General features: G+C 38.9%; 1 protein-coding gene across 4 annotated transcripts in view; it reads left to right on the top strand.

The window, feature by feature from the left end:
- The window catches only part of LOC108695735 (microtubule-associated serine/threonine-protein kinase 4-like), a 360,023-nt gene that overhangs the window by 185,150 nt on the left and 153,785 nt on the right, over window positions 1–21,088 (top strand). Inside the window, exon 1 of one of the 4 annotated variants that reach the window (XM_041569093.1) lies at window positions 19,539–19,697. The exons of the other annotated variants lie outside the window; for them this stretch is intronic. Coding sequence (XP_041425027.1) covers window positions 19,651–19,697 — 47 coding nt within the window. The 5' untranslated portion in view covers window positions 19,539–19,650. Of the gene's footprint in view, window positions 1–19,538; window positions 19,698–21,088 lie in introns of those variants that run through there. 4 annotated transcript variants of the gene reach the window in all.

Genomic DNA, 21,088 nt, shown 5'->3' with positions numbered 1-21,088 from the left:
TTGGTATCTCTGCAGACTTATGACCAATTATCTTGGCTTAATAAGTAATTTTGATAAAAGAAATTGTTCAGTATAAAAATAAAAACTGGGTAAATAGGCTGTGCAAAATGAAAAAAACAATTCTAATCTAGTTAGTTAGCCAAAAATGTAATGTATAAAGGCTGGAGTGACTGGATGTGTAACATAATAGCCAGAACACTACTTCCTGCTTTTCAGCTCTCTTGGTTTACACTGACTGGTTACCAGGCAGTAACCAATCAGTGACTTGAGAGGGCCACATGGGTATAACTATTTTCTTTTGAAACTGAACTGAATGCTGAGGATCAATTGCAAATTCACTGAACTGTTATGTCCCATGTGGCCTCCCTTCAAGTCTCTGACTAACTCAGAGTTATAGAGCTGAAAAGCAGGAAGTAGTGTTCTGGCTAATATGTTAAGCTGGCCATAGACGCAAAGATCTGATGGATCTGTACGATTTTCGGACCGTGTGTGGAGAGTCCTGACATTTTTCGTCTGGCGGAGATTGGTCGTTTGGTCGATCGGACAGGTTAAAAGATTTCTGTCGGCTGCCGATAATATCTCTGCGTGTATTGCCGATCGTACGATTTTCAGAGGGAGACTGTCACCAGCTTTTTCAGACATAACTTTCGTACGATTGCTGTCAGGGGCAGAAAATCGGCTGATCTGTTCTTTTCTACTTTATTTGATCGGAATTGTTAGTGGCAGGTCGGGAGATGGGGAAGTCCGATCATATGATGATTCGTACAATCGGATCTTTGCATCTATGGCCAGCTTAACACATCCAGTCACTCCAGCCTTTATACATTAAATTTTTGGCTTACTAACTATATTAGAATTGTTTTTTTCATTTCGCACAGTCTATATATTTACCCAGTTTTTATACACTGAACGGTTCCTTTCAGCTTGAATCTATAATTCTCTGCCTGCTTTGAACAGCAGCTCCCATTGAGTCTTGCATCCATGAGCACTCCTTCTAGTACCCGTGGAGTGGCAAACCAATAAGAGTTGGGCTTGTTGCCATCCATACACCACTACAATAGGGTGCAATAGTTTATACACCACTACAATAGGTGCAATAATTCATACACCACTACAATAGGGTGCAATAGTTCATACACCACTACAGTATGGTGCAATAATCCATATACCACTACAATAGGGTGCAATAGCACATACAGCACTACAATAGCTTGCAATAGTCCATATACCACTAAATAGTCCATACACCACCATTGTGCTGACCATACATAATAGATACCTGTTGTACCTGCTTCTGTGCTTGAGTGGCTGTTTCAAATGCAGTATTGTGGGAAGTATTGATGGGGTTTTTTTATTATTGAATTATTCATTTTGCACCCCTTTAGTAAAATTACCCTTTGATCTCTAAGGCAACAGATGTGAGTTCTCATAACTCAATATCGGCTTTTCTTATCGCATCACAAAGTGGTCGGTTAATACTGGTAACAAGAAAACCTGCCCAAGAGCATCATCACTAATCGGAGGGTTAGGTTTGCATACATTTATTCATTAGATAAGATTAATAACCTTTCTGAAGGTCTGGCAATCAAGGTAAATTGAATTTTTAGTCAATAACTGAATTACCCAAGTTTGCACGAGCCAATGCAATTATAAAATTCCTGATAATATATTCCTGGGTTATAAAAGTCACTGCTTTTGACACGAAACTGCATATATTTCTATGTATTAATATTTATGCAACTGGGGGGGGGACTGCTGTTTGGCATAATTAATGTCCTAAATTTCTTGTGAGACCCACTTGTCATGTTGTCATTTAAGTGTGATCCTGTACAATCAGCGCTTACTCCAAGAGGAAAACCGCAGCTCCTTTTGCCAGTTCCTTAACACGTTGGATATAATTATAAAACAGTAGCTTTTTCCAAAGTTTAATATGGTTTTGTGAAAATGGGGCCAACCCCTGCCAGATATCCGCCTAAATTTGTTTAGTGGGGTGTACGTCTGTGTTTTTATTGATTTTTAAAAGGTAAATGTGAATGTTGCCTTATGTATTTGTTGAAATGAATGGGATAAAGATGGCAAAAATCTTAATTTCATATAATGGGGCAGTACCACGGTCGATCTGGTATTCTGGATATGGCACCTAGTTTTTTTCCACCATCCTTAAGTGTACAGTTAATTGCCATAGATGTAAATGTTTGCCTAAATATATAAGGGTTGCAGTTATGTCCACTCCAGGGTTGGACTGGGCTGTTAGGACAATGGGAAGTAAATCAAATGGGCCTTGGCGTGGATACTGTGGATGCTACTCCATAGGAGTGCTTCTATAATGAGGAAATCTGAGGATTTTGCCTCGGGTGACAAAACCTTAGTTATCAGAAGGGGTGGCAGTTGGGATACTATAATATCTCCAAATTATATATATATATATATATATATATATATATATATATATATATATATATATATATATATATATAAAACTTGCTTTTATTTGTCACATATTGCTTGCAAGTACACCTCCAGCGGCCGCCAGGGGCTATCATGCTACCATATTCTTCCAGCTTGTTAGCAAAGGAGAGATTGAGCCAATCAGAGAGCCCATTTTGAGTGTGTGTGTCTGCATAATGCTCTGCAGCGCACCACTAGTTATGTTGTCTGCTCAGCACACTTTGGGGGAACCGTTTTAGTGCAGTGGTGATCCCCCCCCCCAACCAAAGTGTGGCAATAACTTGGCCACTAAGCCCTGAAACGTCCTTCTCACTGCAAATTTACTTAAACTAATGTGGTGCGTGGCAGGGAAGGTGGCTTTCGGGAGAGGGGGTCTTTGTGGATGCAGACGTGGTGGGTTCTGGACACCCAGGCTGATGGTCCACTCAGTAACCTCCCTCACACAGTATTATGGACCCTCACATCTTCTGAAATAGTCCGCAGGCTTTAGGCCAATGGCACACCAGGAAATTCATCACTAGAGATAAACCTCTGCTTCTGCAGGCGACTAATCTCCTGTCAAAGCTTTCCCACAGGCAATAATGTGAATTGCTGGTGGTAAAACCCATGTGCCACTTCAGTATTCCAAAATCACTTGAATCACTTTGGGTGACTTAGTGATATGTTGATTTTACCACCAGCGATTTCAGTTATTTCCAATGGAGACACATTTTCAGGGAGAAAAAATAAATAATCACGGCCGACAAATCTCCCCGTCAGCCTATGCCTAGGTCCTTCTGATGACTTCCCTATGCTCCACAGCATAAAAAATAATAATGAGCCTCCCTCCACAAGAAGAGAGGGAACAGACGAAGTGGGGTCTGCTTTCCTAAAATTCCATATAGAAATCAAAGGTGTTTTTAGACAATGTTGAAGCAATTCTAATGTCTTGGTTATGGTGGGAAAGATGGAATGGTGTTGGAATCAGTGGAATTGCATCTCATTGCTCACTTTGGTTGGGCAGTTGCATCATTTAAATCAGCTTTGCATAGTGACATAATGATTTGATCTACAAGGTATGCAGTTTTATTTTCTAAAGTCTAAATACTTCATTATCTAACAGGTACCAACCCTTTTGCCAGAGAGGAAGCAAGGGGGAAATGGGGGTCTGCTTTCCTTATAGTTACTGAAGTCTCTCTATGCTGACGTTTTCATGGAAATCTCATAAAACAGTGACTCTGAAACTGGCTGGTGAAACGGGAATGTGGCAGTTAGGGAGAAATTTGTAGATGAATAGGTTACCAATGACTGTTTTTTTCCCTCAGAAAAGGAGCACTCTCAGGTCTTATAGCCAGAACAGACAGTGTGTCAGGCAAGGGCTGAGTGGATTGTAGCCATTCATTGGCTAGTGAAAATCTGTGCACCATTCAAATGAGCCAATCATCCGTTAACAATTAAGTGTTCACAAAAAATATATATATATGTAACCTCATTATGAGTTATTGGTTACCAAAGAAATATTTCACTGAAAAGGGTGCAAAACCCAACAAAGTCTGAAGACCTCTGTCACGTGGAGTAATTTAAGGCATTTCTGTTTTCACTCATTAAAGGAAAATTAAGTATTTCCCTTGGATACATTTTTCATTATTAAACTGTCCTTAATTTTAATTTTTTACATTAAATTATATTTAATATTATGCTTAAATATTTCTTTACTGGCCTGCTATAATATCTGATGAACCGTCAGGGGCCCCTGGCCCACCCATGAAATTCGACACTTAATTTCTCTGGATCATGGCAGTAAAAATCCTGCAGGGGAACTTCTAAGTGGGACACATCTCAAAGTGGTCTACTCAGCTCCGACTTTCTTTTCAACATAAAATGGATTTTTCTGAATTCCACTGTGTCCAGTTTTGATGTTGCTATTAAAAGACTTCACATGGGAAGAAATATTGGGTCATTTATTTTTCTATTCGGAGGTGTGTGGAAGCTGTTGACACTATCCATATGACAAATAGATAATGCAATAATATTTTTGGTTTGTCAGACTTTGATGAGTGATAAGATTGATTGGGTAATATATCTACTCTCATATGACTAAAATAAGATTTATTTCCTTACCAGAATTAATGCTTTTTACAAACAAAGTGCCTCACTGGTGGTAATAACTCCTTATCATTTTATGTTACTGCCTGCTTTGCTCTAATGCTTCTTCTTATGGGAAGTTATAAGCTGGAAGTGTTTTGCCTACCACATTGGATATATTTAAAAAAATATATATAAGAAAGTTTGTTTTTAAAAAAAAATATATTTTACAACTCTTCTTTTCTGAAAAAAAAATTCTGATGACCTGATTGAGGACCTTTGGGGTAAATGGAGTTGGAACCGCATTGTCATCACTCCTATTGGGTGCTAGAAATATGCTAGCAGTCATTTTTTCTTTTAACAAGACCAATATTAGGTTTTCTTCAAACAGTGGGGCCACAGATTAGGGTGAGGCCGAAGGAAGCCAGTTTGCAATAAGTGCATTAAAGCTGCCTTAAAACAGAAGGCGTTCACATACCTCATAGAATTCCATCCCTACATTCATTCATAAGGAACTCTCCCTCTGCCCCTTGAAAACTGATCTCTGATTCTACCTTTCTTCTCTGATTGTACCATGCCCATGTTATCAGGTCCAATCTTGGCAATTATATAATGTCCCAGCCATTGTAAATAGACGCACATATTACCCTCCTATTTATGCCCTTAAACTGTACAGGACATGAAGAGGCATACATTTTCACATTGCAAATATTTTTTTTATTAATTTTATTACATTCCCCCATTAGTTTGCGGATTTGATTGCATTGCCACGTTTTGGATAGGTAGGTATAATGGAGTTGCTAGTATATACTAACACTTGTCAGGCAAAGCACGGCAAAAGGCCTATGTTTCCTGGTACGTTTTGATTGCCAGTAAAACATAGTTGAAAAAAACAAGTTTCTATTGCCGGTGGCTCCCTGCTGCTCTCTCTAACTCAACAGAATGCAATTTTCTTTTCAAATAAATAAACATTGTCTGACAACCTGGGATTAAATAAACTGGTTCAGGTCATACTATGACCTGTTTCCAAATTCTGTCTAGACCTGAGAGAATGCTCACATTATTCTGATATGACTAATTATTAAAGCAAGACTAAAGCTCTCCAGGAACCAGCAGAAACATAAAGCACATGCCCCTTGTGTCACAATATGAGTCTCTCTCTCTCTCTCTCTGTCCGTCTATTATTTGAGATCACCAGTAAAACTTGTTCAGACCTAAAAAAAACAAAAAAAAACAAATCTAGAAGAAATTTTTAGTAATTTGATGCATTCAGCTTGTTTTATTCTGTATCCCAAGTAAGGAGGAAAACGTGAAGGATAAAGCCAAACACCTGTTGGAAATGTGAATATTTAGTACCGAACATACAAAATAGACCCCTTTTCCCCTTAAAAGCAGCTTCTGTCCTTGAATACTGGCGTACAAGTCCTAAACTGTGTGGTTAACTGGAAATTAGCCTCCAGCTTGGAGGGATGAAAAAGGTAAAAATATATGATATGATAGACTGAGATTCAGAATGTTTTACTACAGTTTCAGCAAGTTAAGATCTGGTGACTGGGGAGGCCACAGAAGGCACATGACATAGTTCTGTTTTTTTTGTTTTTTTTTTAAACCGCTCTCAAATGTGTTTAGCAGCTTGTTAGGCATTATGATCTTGGAATATTGGTACATCTTAAGGGAACAGTGTTGGCAACATTGGGTGCACCTCGTTCTGTAAAATGGTCTCATTCTATTACCATGTAATAAACAATAAAAAAGTGATACAAAGGCATAATACACACCACAAGCCCATGGGCCCATGTGGTATAAACACTAAATTAGTGCCAATATTTGTAAATTAGGAAGATATTTCAAGCAGGTAATTCCCCTAAAACAGGGGTGTCCAAACATTTTGTAACGAGGGCCAGATTTGGCGAGGTGAAAATGTGTGGCGGCCGACCATACAGCCTGATATTCTTTAAACCATTAACATAATTTTACTCATATAAACAAGGAATCGCGTAGCCGTAGCAGTAATATTTGGGCCCATTAGTGAAATGATCTGCCACTTGGTCTATACTGCTGCCTGTGTGCTGAAGGTGTTAGTAATAGACATGTACTGGTATGTAGTTATGCGCCGCCAGGGGCGTAACTATAGAGGAAGCAGACCCTGCGGCTGCAGGGGGGCCCAGGTGGTATAGGGGTCCCATGAGGTCCTAATTCATATACAATTTCAATAAATATTGGAGAAACAAGTCAACCTCTAAACATTTTGGGGGCCTGAAAAATAATTTGCTGTGGGGCCCAGTAATTAGTAGTTACGCCACTGTGCGCCGCTCTCACATACTTCTTTAGTTTACTGTACTGGCACGTCAGTATGTCTATTGCACCTTCAGCCCTAAAGAAGTATGCAAAAACAACGCGTCTCTACGTGCCAGTACGTGTCTATTATTAACACCTTCAGCACACCGGCAGCAGTATAGACCAAGTGGCAGATCATTTCACTAATGTGCCCAAATATTACTGCTACGGCTACGTGATTCCTGATTGCACTGTGCTGGACGGCCGCATTACTATTAATTTCATAACGGAGGCTGAGGGTCGGTGTAAATTTGAAACTGGGCCGCAATTGGCCCCGGGGCCTGACTTTGGACATGCCGGCCCTAAAATGTGCCCAGCCATGTCTGTCTGTGCATACTAAAGGCTGGGCAATAGGCAGCAGGTTGGAGTTTTGCTGGCACATGTAGTTCAAATCAATTGAAAAATCACACTTTATCCAATTCCACTTTAACTGATGTAATATCGGCACCGTAACATGCACTTTTGGTTTATTAATGCCTCATATTTCCTAGCTGCTAAGATGAAAAAAATGTAAATGTGAGGTGCTTTAGTCTGCACCCCTCTTCCAATTACCTGAATGATTTGCAACAGCTGGCACATATGGTATTGCATTACCTTCTGTAATATCTTCTTTGCATGTATCCTACTCAGCTTTGAGAGCAATTCGTTATTGTTAGCATATTAACGATAAATGAATGAGAACTGCCAAGTAACAGGCAATCTGCAAATACTATACGTACAGAATAACGAAAACTAACGTTTAGATAAGAGCGTCCCAAACGGGTGTGAATAGTAAATCTAACTTAGACCACAGATTCCGCAGCCTTTGGCTCACAATGAGTTGCTGGGATTGTTGTTTATCAGCAGCTAGAAGGTTACAGATTTGATATTTCTGCATTATGTATGAAGTAAGAGGTGCGAATTTGGTACACTTGCATGCCCACCATTGTTGCTGAACACAGGAAAAGCGCTTGTGTCTGGGGGTTTTCTTGTACATGTATGGGACCTGTTATCCAGAATGATCAGGACCTGGTGCTTTCCGGATGATGGAACTATCCTTAATTTGCATCTTCGTGCGTTAAGTCTACTAGAAAATCATGTAAACATTAAATAAACCCAATAGGCTGGTTTTGCTTCCAATAAGGATTAATTATATCTTAGTTGGGATCAAGTACAAGTTCTTGTTTTATTATTACAGAGAAAAAGGTCAACATATGGCAAAAACAAAATATATTTTTTTGTACTGTCGATTAACATTAATTCTAGTAGGATGGTAACTTTTAGGGGACATCTGTGTTGCCATACCACTTATAGAGCATGAGTGAAATGGATGTTTAAGAAGCAAAAGCCTGATACAGGTATGGAACCTGTTATCCAGAATGCTTGGGACCTGGGGTTTTCCTGCTAATTTATATTTTCATACCTTAAGTCTATTAGAAAATCTTGTAAACATTAAATAAATCCAATAAGCTGGTTTTGCTTTCAATAAGGATTCATTATATCTTAGTTTGGACCAAGTACAAGGTGCAGGTATGGGACCTGTTATCCAGTATGCTCGAGACCTGGGGGTTTTCCGGATAAGGGATCCTTCTGTAATTTGGATCTTCATACCTTGAAAATCATATAAACATTAAATAAACCCAATAGACTGTTTTTGCTTCCAGTAAGGATTACTAAAATATTAGTTGGGATAGAGTACAAGCTACGGTTTTATTATTACAGAGAAAAAGGATTATTTGATCATAATGGAGCCTATGGGAGACAGGCTTTCCGTAATTCACAGCTTTCTGGATAATGGATCCCATACCTGTACTGTTTTATTAATACAGAGATAAATTAAATCATTTTAAAATTGGAATATTTTAATAAAATGGAGTCTACGGGAGACGACCTTTCCATAATTTATTAGTTTTCTGGATAACGGGTTTCCAAATAACAGATCCTATACTGTACAAAGGTGTAGAGCACACCAGCGGCAGTTGCAAGGTAGAATATAGTGCAGGTGGAAAGTACATGGCTCCTTTGCACCCTTTGATCTCTGGTGCTCACCACAGGGTGAGTAGGGGTTGGAAGCACTTTCCATATTCATGGGGGTGGATTCCATTCTGGAATGCAAAGACCTGCGGCCACAGGTCCTGACAGGGGACATGTCAGCTCGTGCTTGTCTATGTCACATCAGTAAATGACCCCTTAAGAATCTTTCTGAAGAAAGTCCTGCAAAAATTTGCTATATATGGGCAATACCTGTAATTGGTGCATCCCTACTGGTCATGGGTGTAGAAAAAATTTAATGAATTACTGACCTGGACTCTGATAAGGGTTGTCAGGCTGTGAGCTGTGTTATTTAATAGGAAAACAAGTCAGGGGATGTGGGAGCCAAGTCCTTTCCATGTTTAATAGATCATAGCAATGCGGCATCACTTCTTCAGCAAAGTTTTAATTGCACTCATTTATGATCTCCAGAGCAGCCTCTGCCGCCGATGGTGGGAACCAGCGACATCAAACAAAGACTTGAGAAACCGAGAGAAATGAAATTAAGATAATTAGCAAGTATTTAGTAGTAATAATGTTTAATGATTCATGGCAAACAAAAATACATATTTATAAAGTATTACCATATTTTCCGTCATTATACTGTGGGTATGGGGACATGGAAGTACAGAAGGGCACCAATCCATACAGGCTTAATATGAAGCAATTGATTCGGCATTTTCTGGGAAAATTAAGGGGACGTTATACTTGTTCAATTGTGAATTTTGAAAACAATTCAAATGTGTTTAAATGAATAAAACAAAATGAAAGAAGGATGTGAGAAGCCACCCTGCAATTCTATCATTATAGTTCCATAACAATATGGCCATTAGAGGCTGTTTTGGCACGGGGTGGGGGTTTGTATGAGGAGAAACGGTTTCCCTGACGGTGAATAGTATAGAGGCTATTACATTTACAAGTAAACAAAGCTGGTAAATAAATAAGACAACGTGGGGAGGATAAGTCCCGTCAACACTGAAGCGACAAAAAGGGTAAATGTCCCTCAATGATCAGTTAAAGCCCTGATCCCAATCCAACTGAGAATCCGTTGGACTATTTTAAATAGAGGAACAGAAGTGTCATTTGATTAAACTGAATGTCCTGAAGAAAATCTTAACAACAAATAGGCCAAAATAGTGTGAAAAGCAGCAACAGGCTTACTCAAGAATACCCAGAAGAGCATCTAAAATCCAAAAATCTATTTCTGTAAACTTTTGCTCCTCTGAGCACTTCTCTCTGGGATATTCGCTGTTGTAGAAAGCAGGATTTTGACTTTTCTTGGCTATGAGTGTCCACCATCTTATGGTTAACTGTCCATACATGAAGTGAATAGATAGGGTGATGGCACATATGAAATTTTGCCATCTACTGTAAATCGGCATTACCGTGGAGAAAATGCCCTGGTTTCCTTCCTGCCGGTGGGGAAAACCATACACGTCTCTTTCTTGTTCCCGAAGTAGCCTGAAGTTGTATCATGAGGAATAATGGGCTACTTCACACCAAGTACTGTATGTTTTCCCGCAGGTGATTTAAACGACTGCCAGCAGGAAGGAAACTAGGGGCATTTGTCACCCATGTAGCCCGATGTATCGCAGACTGCAAACGCTTCCATGTGCCAGGGCACTTAAAGTCACTGACACTCTGACCTTCAAATACAGCTGGTCAGCCAAAAACCCAAAAGGATCATGTTCCCTTTAAGGTATTATTGATGCAAAAAGTGGCTAAAAATATTAAACCGTGCGGCTGAAAACAAAACTGTGTATTTCAGGTTTTTTTCTTTCTTAACCATTTTTCTAACATGAAACAATGTCACACTGAAAAAAATGAAATTTGAGAAAGCTGTGAAAATTCCAAATAAGAACTGAAATGCTCTTGTAATGCGATGAAATAATAAACTCATATTTTTTTCACCGAAGGGAGTGTTGGTCCAGTTGTTTTCTATATACAACCCTGTTACTAAAAAGCCTCAGGAATACTGCATCCACAAATGCAAGTGAAAAGTCTACCACGCTTAGAAGAAACTATATAAAACTGTATTCCTGAAACACCACCACCAAAAGTAACAGAACACTTTTTAAAGCTTGATTAAAAAAACATTACTATAATAGTTGGTAATGATGTGATGAAATAACCCTGTAAAATGACTCTGTGGGGAACAGTTTTCATATAAAGGTCTTTTCACATGTTGTATGGATTGTGTATTACCATATTTACTTCGGAGAAGACAAAAGTAGGGAAAGCTTTTAAAAACCCAAGAGGAATTACTACAAATAGAACATAGCTTTCATAAATGCTAATTTAAAATATTAGCATTTTCTCCGAAGGCAATAACTGTTTGGGTCTTAATGAAAAATGCAGAAGTGTTCTTTTCTGTAGCCAGTCATGCCTGTCTCTATATCTGCTCTCTTTACTGATGTAACATTTGTTCCATTAGACTGCAATCTGGTACATTCCCATTGTTGGGGGGGGGGGGTAGGTGGTTGTCTTCACTCCAACTTTGCAGTAAAGAATGACTGAAGTCTATCACATGACTGAGGGCACCTGGGAAACTAACTACATGTCTAGCCCCATGTCAGATCTCAAAATTGAATATAAAAAAATCAGTTTGCTCTTTTGAAAAAAAAATGTATTTCAGTTCATAAGTCTGCTGCTGGAGCAGAGCTATTAACTGATGCGTTTTGAAACAAAAAATGTCTAGAGATGCATTATTTATGGTCAGGAAATCTCAGAGGGAGCACACAGGACATCACACATCACAACATGGTGGCTTAGGGTTTAAGCACACAGGCAGATTTGGGGAGATTTAGTTGCCTGGAGACTAATCGCCTCTTCTGCAGGGCAACAATCTCCCCGAACTGCCTTCCGCCTGCTATAATGAGAAAACGCCAGCGCCAATGCACTCACGGCACTTCAATTTCCAAAGTTGCCTCACGAGGAAACTTCGGGCGACTGGCGTTTTCTCATTATAGCATACGGAAGGCAGTTCTGGGAGATTTACGCCCCGCAGAAGAGGCGATTAGTCGCCAGGCGAATAAAACTCCCAGAATCTGCCCATGTCCTGGCTCCCTTAAGAATATGTAAAAGGGGGATATCTACATATATATCAATTATATATATATATATATATATATATATATATATATATATATATATATATATATACACACACACACACACACAAACACACAAACACACACACACACACAAACACACACACACACACACACACACACACACACACACACACACACACACACAAAAACACACACACACACAGTTTGGTAAGATTCTTTAATAGGGTCAAGGAGTCTAGTTTTAGACCAATAGACCAAAATCACTCCATAAGAGCATGCAATCAAAAGGGGAAGTCTCACGGATTGGTTATTTTTCTGAGAGTTGGAGGGCTTTATTATGGGAGAGTATGAATTTACACCACATTTAGAAAAACATTACTAAACATTTATAATTTTTCTTTGCTTAATGTTCAAGCTCTCTGTCAGGTTCCTTGGAAACCGTCCCGGCACAATTTTCTATTTGACTTGGTCTAGAGCTCAAGAACAAGCTGCTACCTCCATTTGAAAAGCGCAATTAAAAATAAGCGTGATTCAGAATCATTTATCAAATGAAGGCAGCGGCAGTGAGCTGCGACACTTTGGAAGTCGCTGTCATTTGAGCTGTGCTCCGGAGCCTCTGCAAACTGGGGAGCAGGAGCCTTGTAATAAATGTGAATGTTTCTATCCGTAGATGCTGTGAGCATCTACGGTACTTAGTCTGTTGTTTTCCTGAGGACACCTTAAAGGACCAGTAACATAAAAAAATTAAATTGTTTTAAAGTAAAAACCTGTTTAAATGTTTAAGTTAAACCCTGCACAGGTAAAATTGATGTTTGCTTCAGAAACACTACTTTTGTTTATATAAATAAGCTGCTGTGTAGCAATGGGGGCAGCCATTCAAAGGAGAATAGGCTCAAGTTACACAGCAGATGACAGAAAAGCTCTGTAGAACATAGTTATCTGTTATCCACTATTTAACCTGTGCCATATAGCCTTTTTTCAATTTCCGCCATTGCTACACAGCAGTTTGTTTATATGAACTATAGTAGTGTTTCTGAAGCAAACACATCAGTTTTACCAGTGCAGGGCAACACTACATTATATTTTCATTACTGTAAAAAACTTTCATTTTTTGGTGTTACTGTTCCTTTAAAGGGAGAATAGGAATTTTGGTAGTTTGGTAACAAAAACAAACTAAGCCTGTGTCAACAGTCAATGTCATCTTTGACATTCAAGAATTTCTGGATTCAGTCAAAACTCAGAGCTTTGAAATCTATGAATTGAAGGTAGGGATACACCGAATCCAGGATTTGGTTTGGGGTTTAGCCAGGATTTGGCCTTTTTCAGCAGGATTCAAATTCGGCAGAATCCTTCTGCCTGGCCGAAAGAATCCTAATACGCATATGCAAATAAGGGGTGGGGAGGGGGAAAAAAAGTCTTTCCCTTCCCACCAGTAACTTGCATATGCAAATTAGGATTCGGTTCTGTATTGAGCCAAATCTTTCGCGAAGGATTCGGTGCATTCCTAATATCTAGTCTGCTTCTAACTGCAGTTAAAGTGTAGGGTGTGTGGTTTAAGAAGGAGTATATGTGCATTGAAAAACTGGTAGGACAGAGAAAAAGAGGGGAAACATTTAGCCCAGTTCCCAGTAAACTGTGTAATGATCTTTTTCCAGTATTCGGTTTGGGATTGAGCCAGGATTCGGCCTTTTTTAGCAAGATTTGGCCGATTCCTTGTGTCTGGCCAATCTGAATCCTAAATTGTATATGCAAAATAAGGGCTGGAAGGGAAATCACTTGACTTTTCGTCACAAAATAAGGAAGTATAAATATTTTACCACTTTTATGCAAATTAGGATTCTGTTCGATATTCGGACAAATCTTTGAGAAAGGATTTGGTGCATCCCTACTTAAAGGTGCAGTCATATCATTAAATTTTGTCGTTAAAGATGCGGCTATTTGCAAACATTGTAAAAGTCCCAAACACATTTCTAGAAAAGGGAACCAGAATAAGGATCCAGTCGTTTTTTACTTGGCAGGAACTGGGGGTCCAAAAAACGAAAAAAATAAAATAGGAGGGGCCTCTCCTATTGCCATCCAGTGATTTTAAGGGATGGAGTCCTTTTAGCTTGTTTAATAAATATTTATATGTGTTTCAGTATTGAAGTACAGTGTGTTAAAATGTTGACATTGTGTATTTGAAACAAAGGGGTTATTTATCAAAGGTCGCATTTTAGAGTTATGTGAGCTTTTTTAGACTTCAAATTAACTCACAACTCAAATGGTTTCTAATTTGTCATTTCATTTATAATTTAAATGTAAACAACTCTTAATTGATTACGTTTTCAGTAGGACAAAACAGAATTGATAGATTTTTCAAGGGAAACCCACCAAAAAAAACCTCTAACATCATAAAGGCTATTAACATATTCAGATGGTTCAAGGGACCTCTGCCATTGACTCCTACATGACCTTGACTGGTTTTAGATGGTGTGTTTTTGGATTCAAGCTATTTCCAGCGTTAGAGTTTAATAAATGTAAAATGAAATGCAAATTTTTCGCCATTTCGCAGGAAATTCGCAAATTTTTCTGCGAAACGCCCCAAATTCGCCAATCACTATTCAAAAGTACTCTCAATAACTCAATTTTTTTGTGGGAAATACAAACTTGACCTTTATAAATCTGCCCCATAAAGTCAGTCCTATTTTTGCTACAGGTTTAAAGGCTACAGAGTTCGTACTGACCTTTTCAGCTTCATTTAGCAACTGTTTAATGGTCACTTTTAAATAAAAAACATTGAAAAGAAAATTTTAACCATAATATAAGGATTCAGGGGTTTCAAAATGTAATCATGTAATTCAAAAATGTAATCATATTCAGAACTGGAAGCATATGTGATAGTAGAAGGATCCATTGGCTCTTTACTTGCAGCATACTTGTACATTGGTGTAACATTTTTTTTGTCCCATTACTCCACTCAGTCTTGTAGCGCCCACTTGACAATCCAAAATTAATTCTCTGTTAAAGCTTATATCATTGGCTCTGCCAAATTTTATTTTAAAATGTTATCGGGGTTTTATAGTACCGGTATGGGATCCATTATCAAGAAAGCTCTTAATAATCAATCCTTATTGGAGGTAAAACCAGCCTATTGGGTTTATTTAATATTTACATGATTTTCTAGTAGACTTAAAGGAACAGTAACACCAAAAAAATTAAGGCATTTTAAAAGAATTCAAAGTGAAGTCAAATCCAATTTGTTATCTCTACTGTATACAAATAGCCATACACAGTGAGACGAAATTACAAATTAAAATATAATGTGCTGTTGGCCTACATTGATAAACTATTGTAGTCCTTCTAAAGCAAACACATTCTTTTTATGTAAATAGGCTGCTGTGTAGCCACGGGGGCAGCCATTTCAGCTGAAAAAGGAGAAAAGGCTCAGGTTACTAAACAGGTAACCGATAAGCTCTGGAATAGAATACAATTGGATTTTACAAAGTGCATCTGTTATCTGCTATGTCGTCTGAGCCTTGAATGGCTGCCCCCATGGCTACACAGCACCTTGTTTATATAAACTATAATAGGCTTTCTGAAGCAATCACGCCAGTTTTACCAGTGCAGTATACAGTACATTATACAGTATTTTAATTACTTTGGTACACTTTAATTTTTTGGTGTTACTGTTCCTTTAAGGTATGAAGATCCGAATTATGGAAAGATCTATTTTCCAAAAAAAAAACAGGTCCAAAGCATTCTGGATAACAGGTCCCATACTTTTATTAGCTTACCGGACTAAAACCATACAGGTAGTTACTCCATTGTTGCCTCTCACTTCAGTTAGCTACTGTATATTGAGGATAAATCCAGCCAACATTTCCAAATGACCATCTAGATCAGGGGTCCCCAACCTTTTTTTTTTTCATCCGTGAGCCACATTCAAATGTAAAAAAAGTTGGTGAGCAACGCAAGCATGAAAAAGTCCCTTGCGGTGCTATATAAGGGCTGCGATTGGATATTTGGTAGTCCCTATGTGGACAGGCTGCCTACAGGAGACTCTTCTTGGTACTATACTTAGTTTTTTATGCAATTAAAATTCGCTTTCAAGCCTGTAATGCAAAAATAAGCACCTGCTTTGGGGGCACTGGTAGCAATGGGTTGGAGAGCAACATGTTGCTCACGAGCCACTGGTTGGAGATCACTGATCTAGATCATATTGACCCATAACCAAACACCAAAACCATACCTCTTTCTGATGACTCCACCCTAGGTTTGCAACCTGTCTGGTTTTGACCCGGACAGCCCAGTTTTCTTTGAAAGGTTGTCCGGGTCAAAACTGCCTGCCCTGTTTTCCAAATCAGGGAAACGGGGCAGGATTTCCTATGATTGACGCTGCAATCAGCCAATCGCCATAGCTCCGCCCCTCACAGATCCACCCCATCAAGGAACCACCCCCCCATTGCATTGCTGCTCTGCCCCCTGCCCGGAGTTCCACAGCCAGAAGATGGCAACCCTACCCCACCCCCCTAGACAAATATAAAGTGGTATGTTTAGGAATAACCCATATTTTTATGTTTGTGAATGTCGACTGAAAATGTTTTGTTTTGGACTGTATTGTCAGAAGTACCAGATCATCTAAACTAATGAAATAAACAGGATATTTTAGTTGTTATGCACCAAAATGTGGTATAAAGATTTCCTCCTTCATTGTGCAGCTGTTTTTATATTTATCTTGTGTACCTGTAAAATCAAGGGTAACCTTTTATGCCAAGGACCTTAAAAAAAATTAAATTGATATTCAGATCAGATAAGTAGGCAAGTGTGTTTCCGAGTAAATGAGGGACAATTGTTTATTGTTTGAAACCCTGGAGAGTTCAGTAATGATTAATTAAAATGTACCCCCACTTGCCCCTGGAATCTCTTTGTGTACACCTTTTGCTTCAACTGTCCTCAGAAATGGGCGGCATTAACCTACTTTTCTGGGGGAGCAGGTCTCCGACCCTGTTTAGAGGGACAGTCCCTCTTTTGACATCTCAACCCGCAGTCCCTCGTTTGTACTGGAAAGTCCAGTTTTTCTCTGCACTGAACAGCCAGAAAAAGAAACAAAGTTTCTAACTTAATTGCCTTTTGGCAATTAAGAGCCCAGAAGAGCAACAGCTGCAGATAAGATACTTTTGTAACAATTTTGAGATAAGCAAATAAGTAATTGTAACAATATAAGATAACAGGTTCCTTGGGAAAAGTTAGACTCACAGCTTAAAGGGCAATTCACCTTCATTAGCAAAACTGTAATAACTGAAAAAAAAACCAGAAATATGTTCAAACTTTCATAACCTGCCAATTTTTTTTTTTGGTAATCAGGGGGTGTGGCCACAAAACTGGGCGTGGTCAAAAAATGTTGTCCCTCTATTTATTTCCAAAATGTTGGAGGGTATGCTAATGAATGTACAGCTTTAAAGTTGTGCATTTTCTTTGATAACTATACTATAGAATCCATTTTAAATTATTCAAATTATTAAAAATGATTTCCCTTTTCTCTTTAATAATAAAACCGTACCTGGCACTTAATGGTAACTAAGCTGCATGAATCCATATTGGCGGCAAAACAATCCTACTGGATTTATTTCAGGTTTAAAGGGTTTTTGGCAGACTTCAGGTATTGATCCAAATTACAGAAAAACCCGGTTTCAAAGCATTCCTGATAATTGATCCTATTCCTGTATTCTGTAGACCTATTCAAAGCAACTTTTAGGGGCAGATTTATCAAGGGTCGAATTTCGAAGTTAAAAATACTTTGAAATCCGACTATCGAATGAAAATACTTTGAATTCGAATATCGAATTCAAACTTTTTTCATCAAATTTGGCTATTCTGCGGTCGAAGTAAAATCGAGAAATTAAATCCTTCGAATCAAACGATTCGAACGATTTTATCGTACGATCAAACGATTTTTACTTCGACTTCAAAAACGTAGAAAAATGCGGTAGAAGGCCCGCATAGGCTAACGTAGCACTTCGGCAGGTTTCATTTGGCGAAATATTGAAGTCGAAGTTTTTTTAAAGAAACAGTACTTCGATTATAGAATAGTCGAACGATTTTTACTTCGAATCGAAGTCGAAGTAAATTCGAAGTCGTAGTATTCTATTCGATGGTTGAAGTATTCAAAAAATCACTTCGAATTTCTAAATTTTTTTTACTTTGAAAATTCCCTTGAATTCACTTCAACCCTTGATAAATCTGCCCCTTAAACTTGTCTACATTATTTTTTTTTGCATTTTGTTATGCTAAGGGTTTTATTTACTTAACAACCAATACAAAAATCCCGAAAAATTCATGATTTTTTTTTAATAAAATCTGAGTTTTAAAAAAAAAAATCACAAATTTTTCGGAATTTATTAAACCCTGAGGATGAAAAAGTCTGAATCAGAAAATCCGGCATCTCAGACCTGTCAAGGTTGCATATAAGTCAATGGGAGAAGTCCCAATGATTTTTTGATGTGCGCTGGGTTTCATGCAATACACCCAAGTGTTCGGGCAAAAAAGCATAACAAATCAGATTTTTCGGGTGAAAAATTTGAAAAAAAAACGTGGAAATCAGATTTTTTTTTCCCACAAAGCAAATTTTCGGGAAAATGTAATTATAAATAAGCGTAAAAAAAACCTGAGCGGATTTGATCGGCGTTTGTAGCAGAAAATGTTGAGATAAAATCGGACTTTGATAAATAACCCCCTAAGTGTTCCCTATCTCTGCCTATTTCCAGCTTGCAACAGACAGGTCGGACTGGCCCGGCGGGAGATCGGGAAAAAACCTGGTGGGCCCGACCCTCTTGGGCCCACCCAGGCCCGACCCTCCTCCTTTTTTTTCGGCGCAAAGCAGTGGCGTCTGAGCGCCGAGCGATTTGTGTTTGCGAATGGCGCAGTCCGGGCACACGCGGGCGGCGGGCCCTGGACAGCAGTCCCGGTGGGCCCCCCAGTTTCACCCTGGCAACAGAAAATGTTCTCTGGTTGCTATGCTCACTGACCACAGCAACCAAAGAACAAACTGCCAATGTTACTATTATTCTTTTTCCCCCCCGTTTAATTATTGCTTATCTTTTGGTGTTTTGTTCAGGCCTCTCTTATGTATCCTTCATTCTGGCACCCCACTGAACCCTGCTAATTCCCAGATAGCAGCAGAACAAAAAAATTGCAAATATTTAAGCACCACAAAAAAAAAAGAAGTATTTGTAGATTGCATTAGAATACTGCTGTCCAAAGTTGATTTGATGGGGAAGTACACCTTTAAATGCAAGTGTAACTTTCCCAGCGGAGAATGCCATTGGCGTGTGCGTCGGGTGCAGCAGTGATCTCTGCGTGTCTGTTTGTTATGATGGGAAAGCCTCAATGTGCATTGCAGCTTTGCATGTGTCAGACTATGGAGCATCGTCGTGATGTGAAGGAGACGCACAAGGCGCTTAATATTCACTGCTCGACGGCTCATTTGCAATTCTGTTAGTGTGCATTTTCCTTTGCACAATCAGAGCTGCATTCATCGTGTTAACCTGACTATAGCAGCTGACACCTCTCTATTCCAGCTAGAGGTTGGAAGGACCCAAACTTGCAGAATCCCCCCTCCCCCCCTGAGATTGTTAGTCCATTCCTTTATAGTGGCTCATGTTGGCTGTCTGTCAGTGGCAGGATGCTGCCAGTGGATGTGTGTCATGGTCTCTATAGATTGTGCTAAAATATACCAGCCATGAAGGCCCAGCGGGAAAGGCTGCGAATTCCAGGGCTGACCTTGGAGTAAGTATTGTCTCTCTTTAATATTTTGATGGTTTCTGCATGCGATTAGGGTGACCAATAGCCGGTGAGGCTCGCTTTTCTGCTGACAGCCCTGCAGATGAAGGTGAACAAGCAGCTTTATGACACTGCAGCCGAGAGAGAGAGGTAGCATAGCACTCACCGTCCCCTAGAGACCCCCGTTACCGTAGAGACCCCCGGTGCCTTGCCGTTCCATTGTAAAAAAAAAAAAAAAAAGATGTGTAGGCCGTGATTGGTGTAAATGTGTATTTGTCTCTTCACGTTCTGCATCCACCTCCCCCTTACTGTTTGTCCCTGTGCTCACATAAGGCCTGTGTGTGTCTCGTGCATAATGAACAGCTCGACAATAGATTAAAGCATAATTGAGATGCTGTTCATGGAAATGTATTCACCATAATCAATTTTTAATACACCGGCGTAGGCAATAGCGGTCTGTTAGCCGGTCTAAAGCAAATAAACGCTATCTGTATATTGGGTGATTTACTGGCAAGCCTGGGATTTTTATATATTCCCCTACCTTTTATTTTTATGTGGCCTTAGTGAGCTGCTATTGTCTGGCTTTGTGTTTTATATGTGGGCATTGTGTCTGTACGTCCGTCCTTCTGTCTTTCCTTAAATGCCGTCTGTGTACGTGTGCATGGGCAGATATACGACATTGTTATTATAAACATCCCCAGACATTCTGCGTTAAAAAAAAAAAACTATATATATATATATATATATATATATATATATATATATATATATATATATATATATATATATATATATATATATATATATATTGGGATTTCCCTCTATAGGGCCAAGGTGATCCCTCTAGTTTTTCAGTTTTTCAGATGGGAGGGGAGGCAAAGCATAAACTAAAATGGGTCTGTAATGAGCAGCTCTTTGCTAATGGGAAACCTGTAGGTTAAATAAAATTGCAGAGTAACCAATTTATTAAGTGCAAAGAATAAAAAAATCATCCATAATACAGTATTCAGGGCCGGCAATTTTTCTTTTGTGGATGCAGGGAATTATTCCTCACCCAAAGTTCCTGGGTCCCAGAGAAGAATCCGTTATCCAGAAAGCTCTGAATTAATGGAAGTTTGTCTACCATAGACACCATTTAAAGGGGTTGTTAATCTTTAAGTCAACTTTTAGTATGTTGTAGAGAGTGATATTCTGAGACAATTTACAACTGGTTTTCATTTTTTATTATTTGTGGATTAGCTTTTTATCCAGCAGCTCTCCAGTTTGTAAATTCATCAGTTTGGTTGCTAGGGTCCAAATTACCCTAGGAACCATGCATTGATTTGAATAAGAGACTGGAATATGAATAGAAGAGGCCTGAATAGAAAAATGAGTAATTAAAAGTGTCAATAACAATA

This window comes from Xenopus laevis, chromosome 1L (assembly GCF_017654675.1).
Source record: "Xenopus laevis strain J_2021 chromosome 1L, Xenopus_laevis_v10.1, whole genome shotgun sequence".
Taxonomy (NCBI): Eukaryota; Metazoa; Chordata; class Amphibia; order Anura; family Pipidae; genus Xenopus; species Xenopus laevis.
Note: the sequence above shows the minus strand (reverse complement) of the source record. Positions and strands in the feature narration are given on the sequence as shown.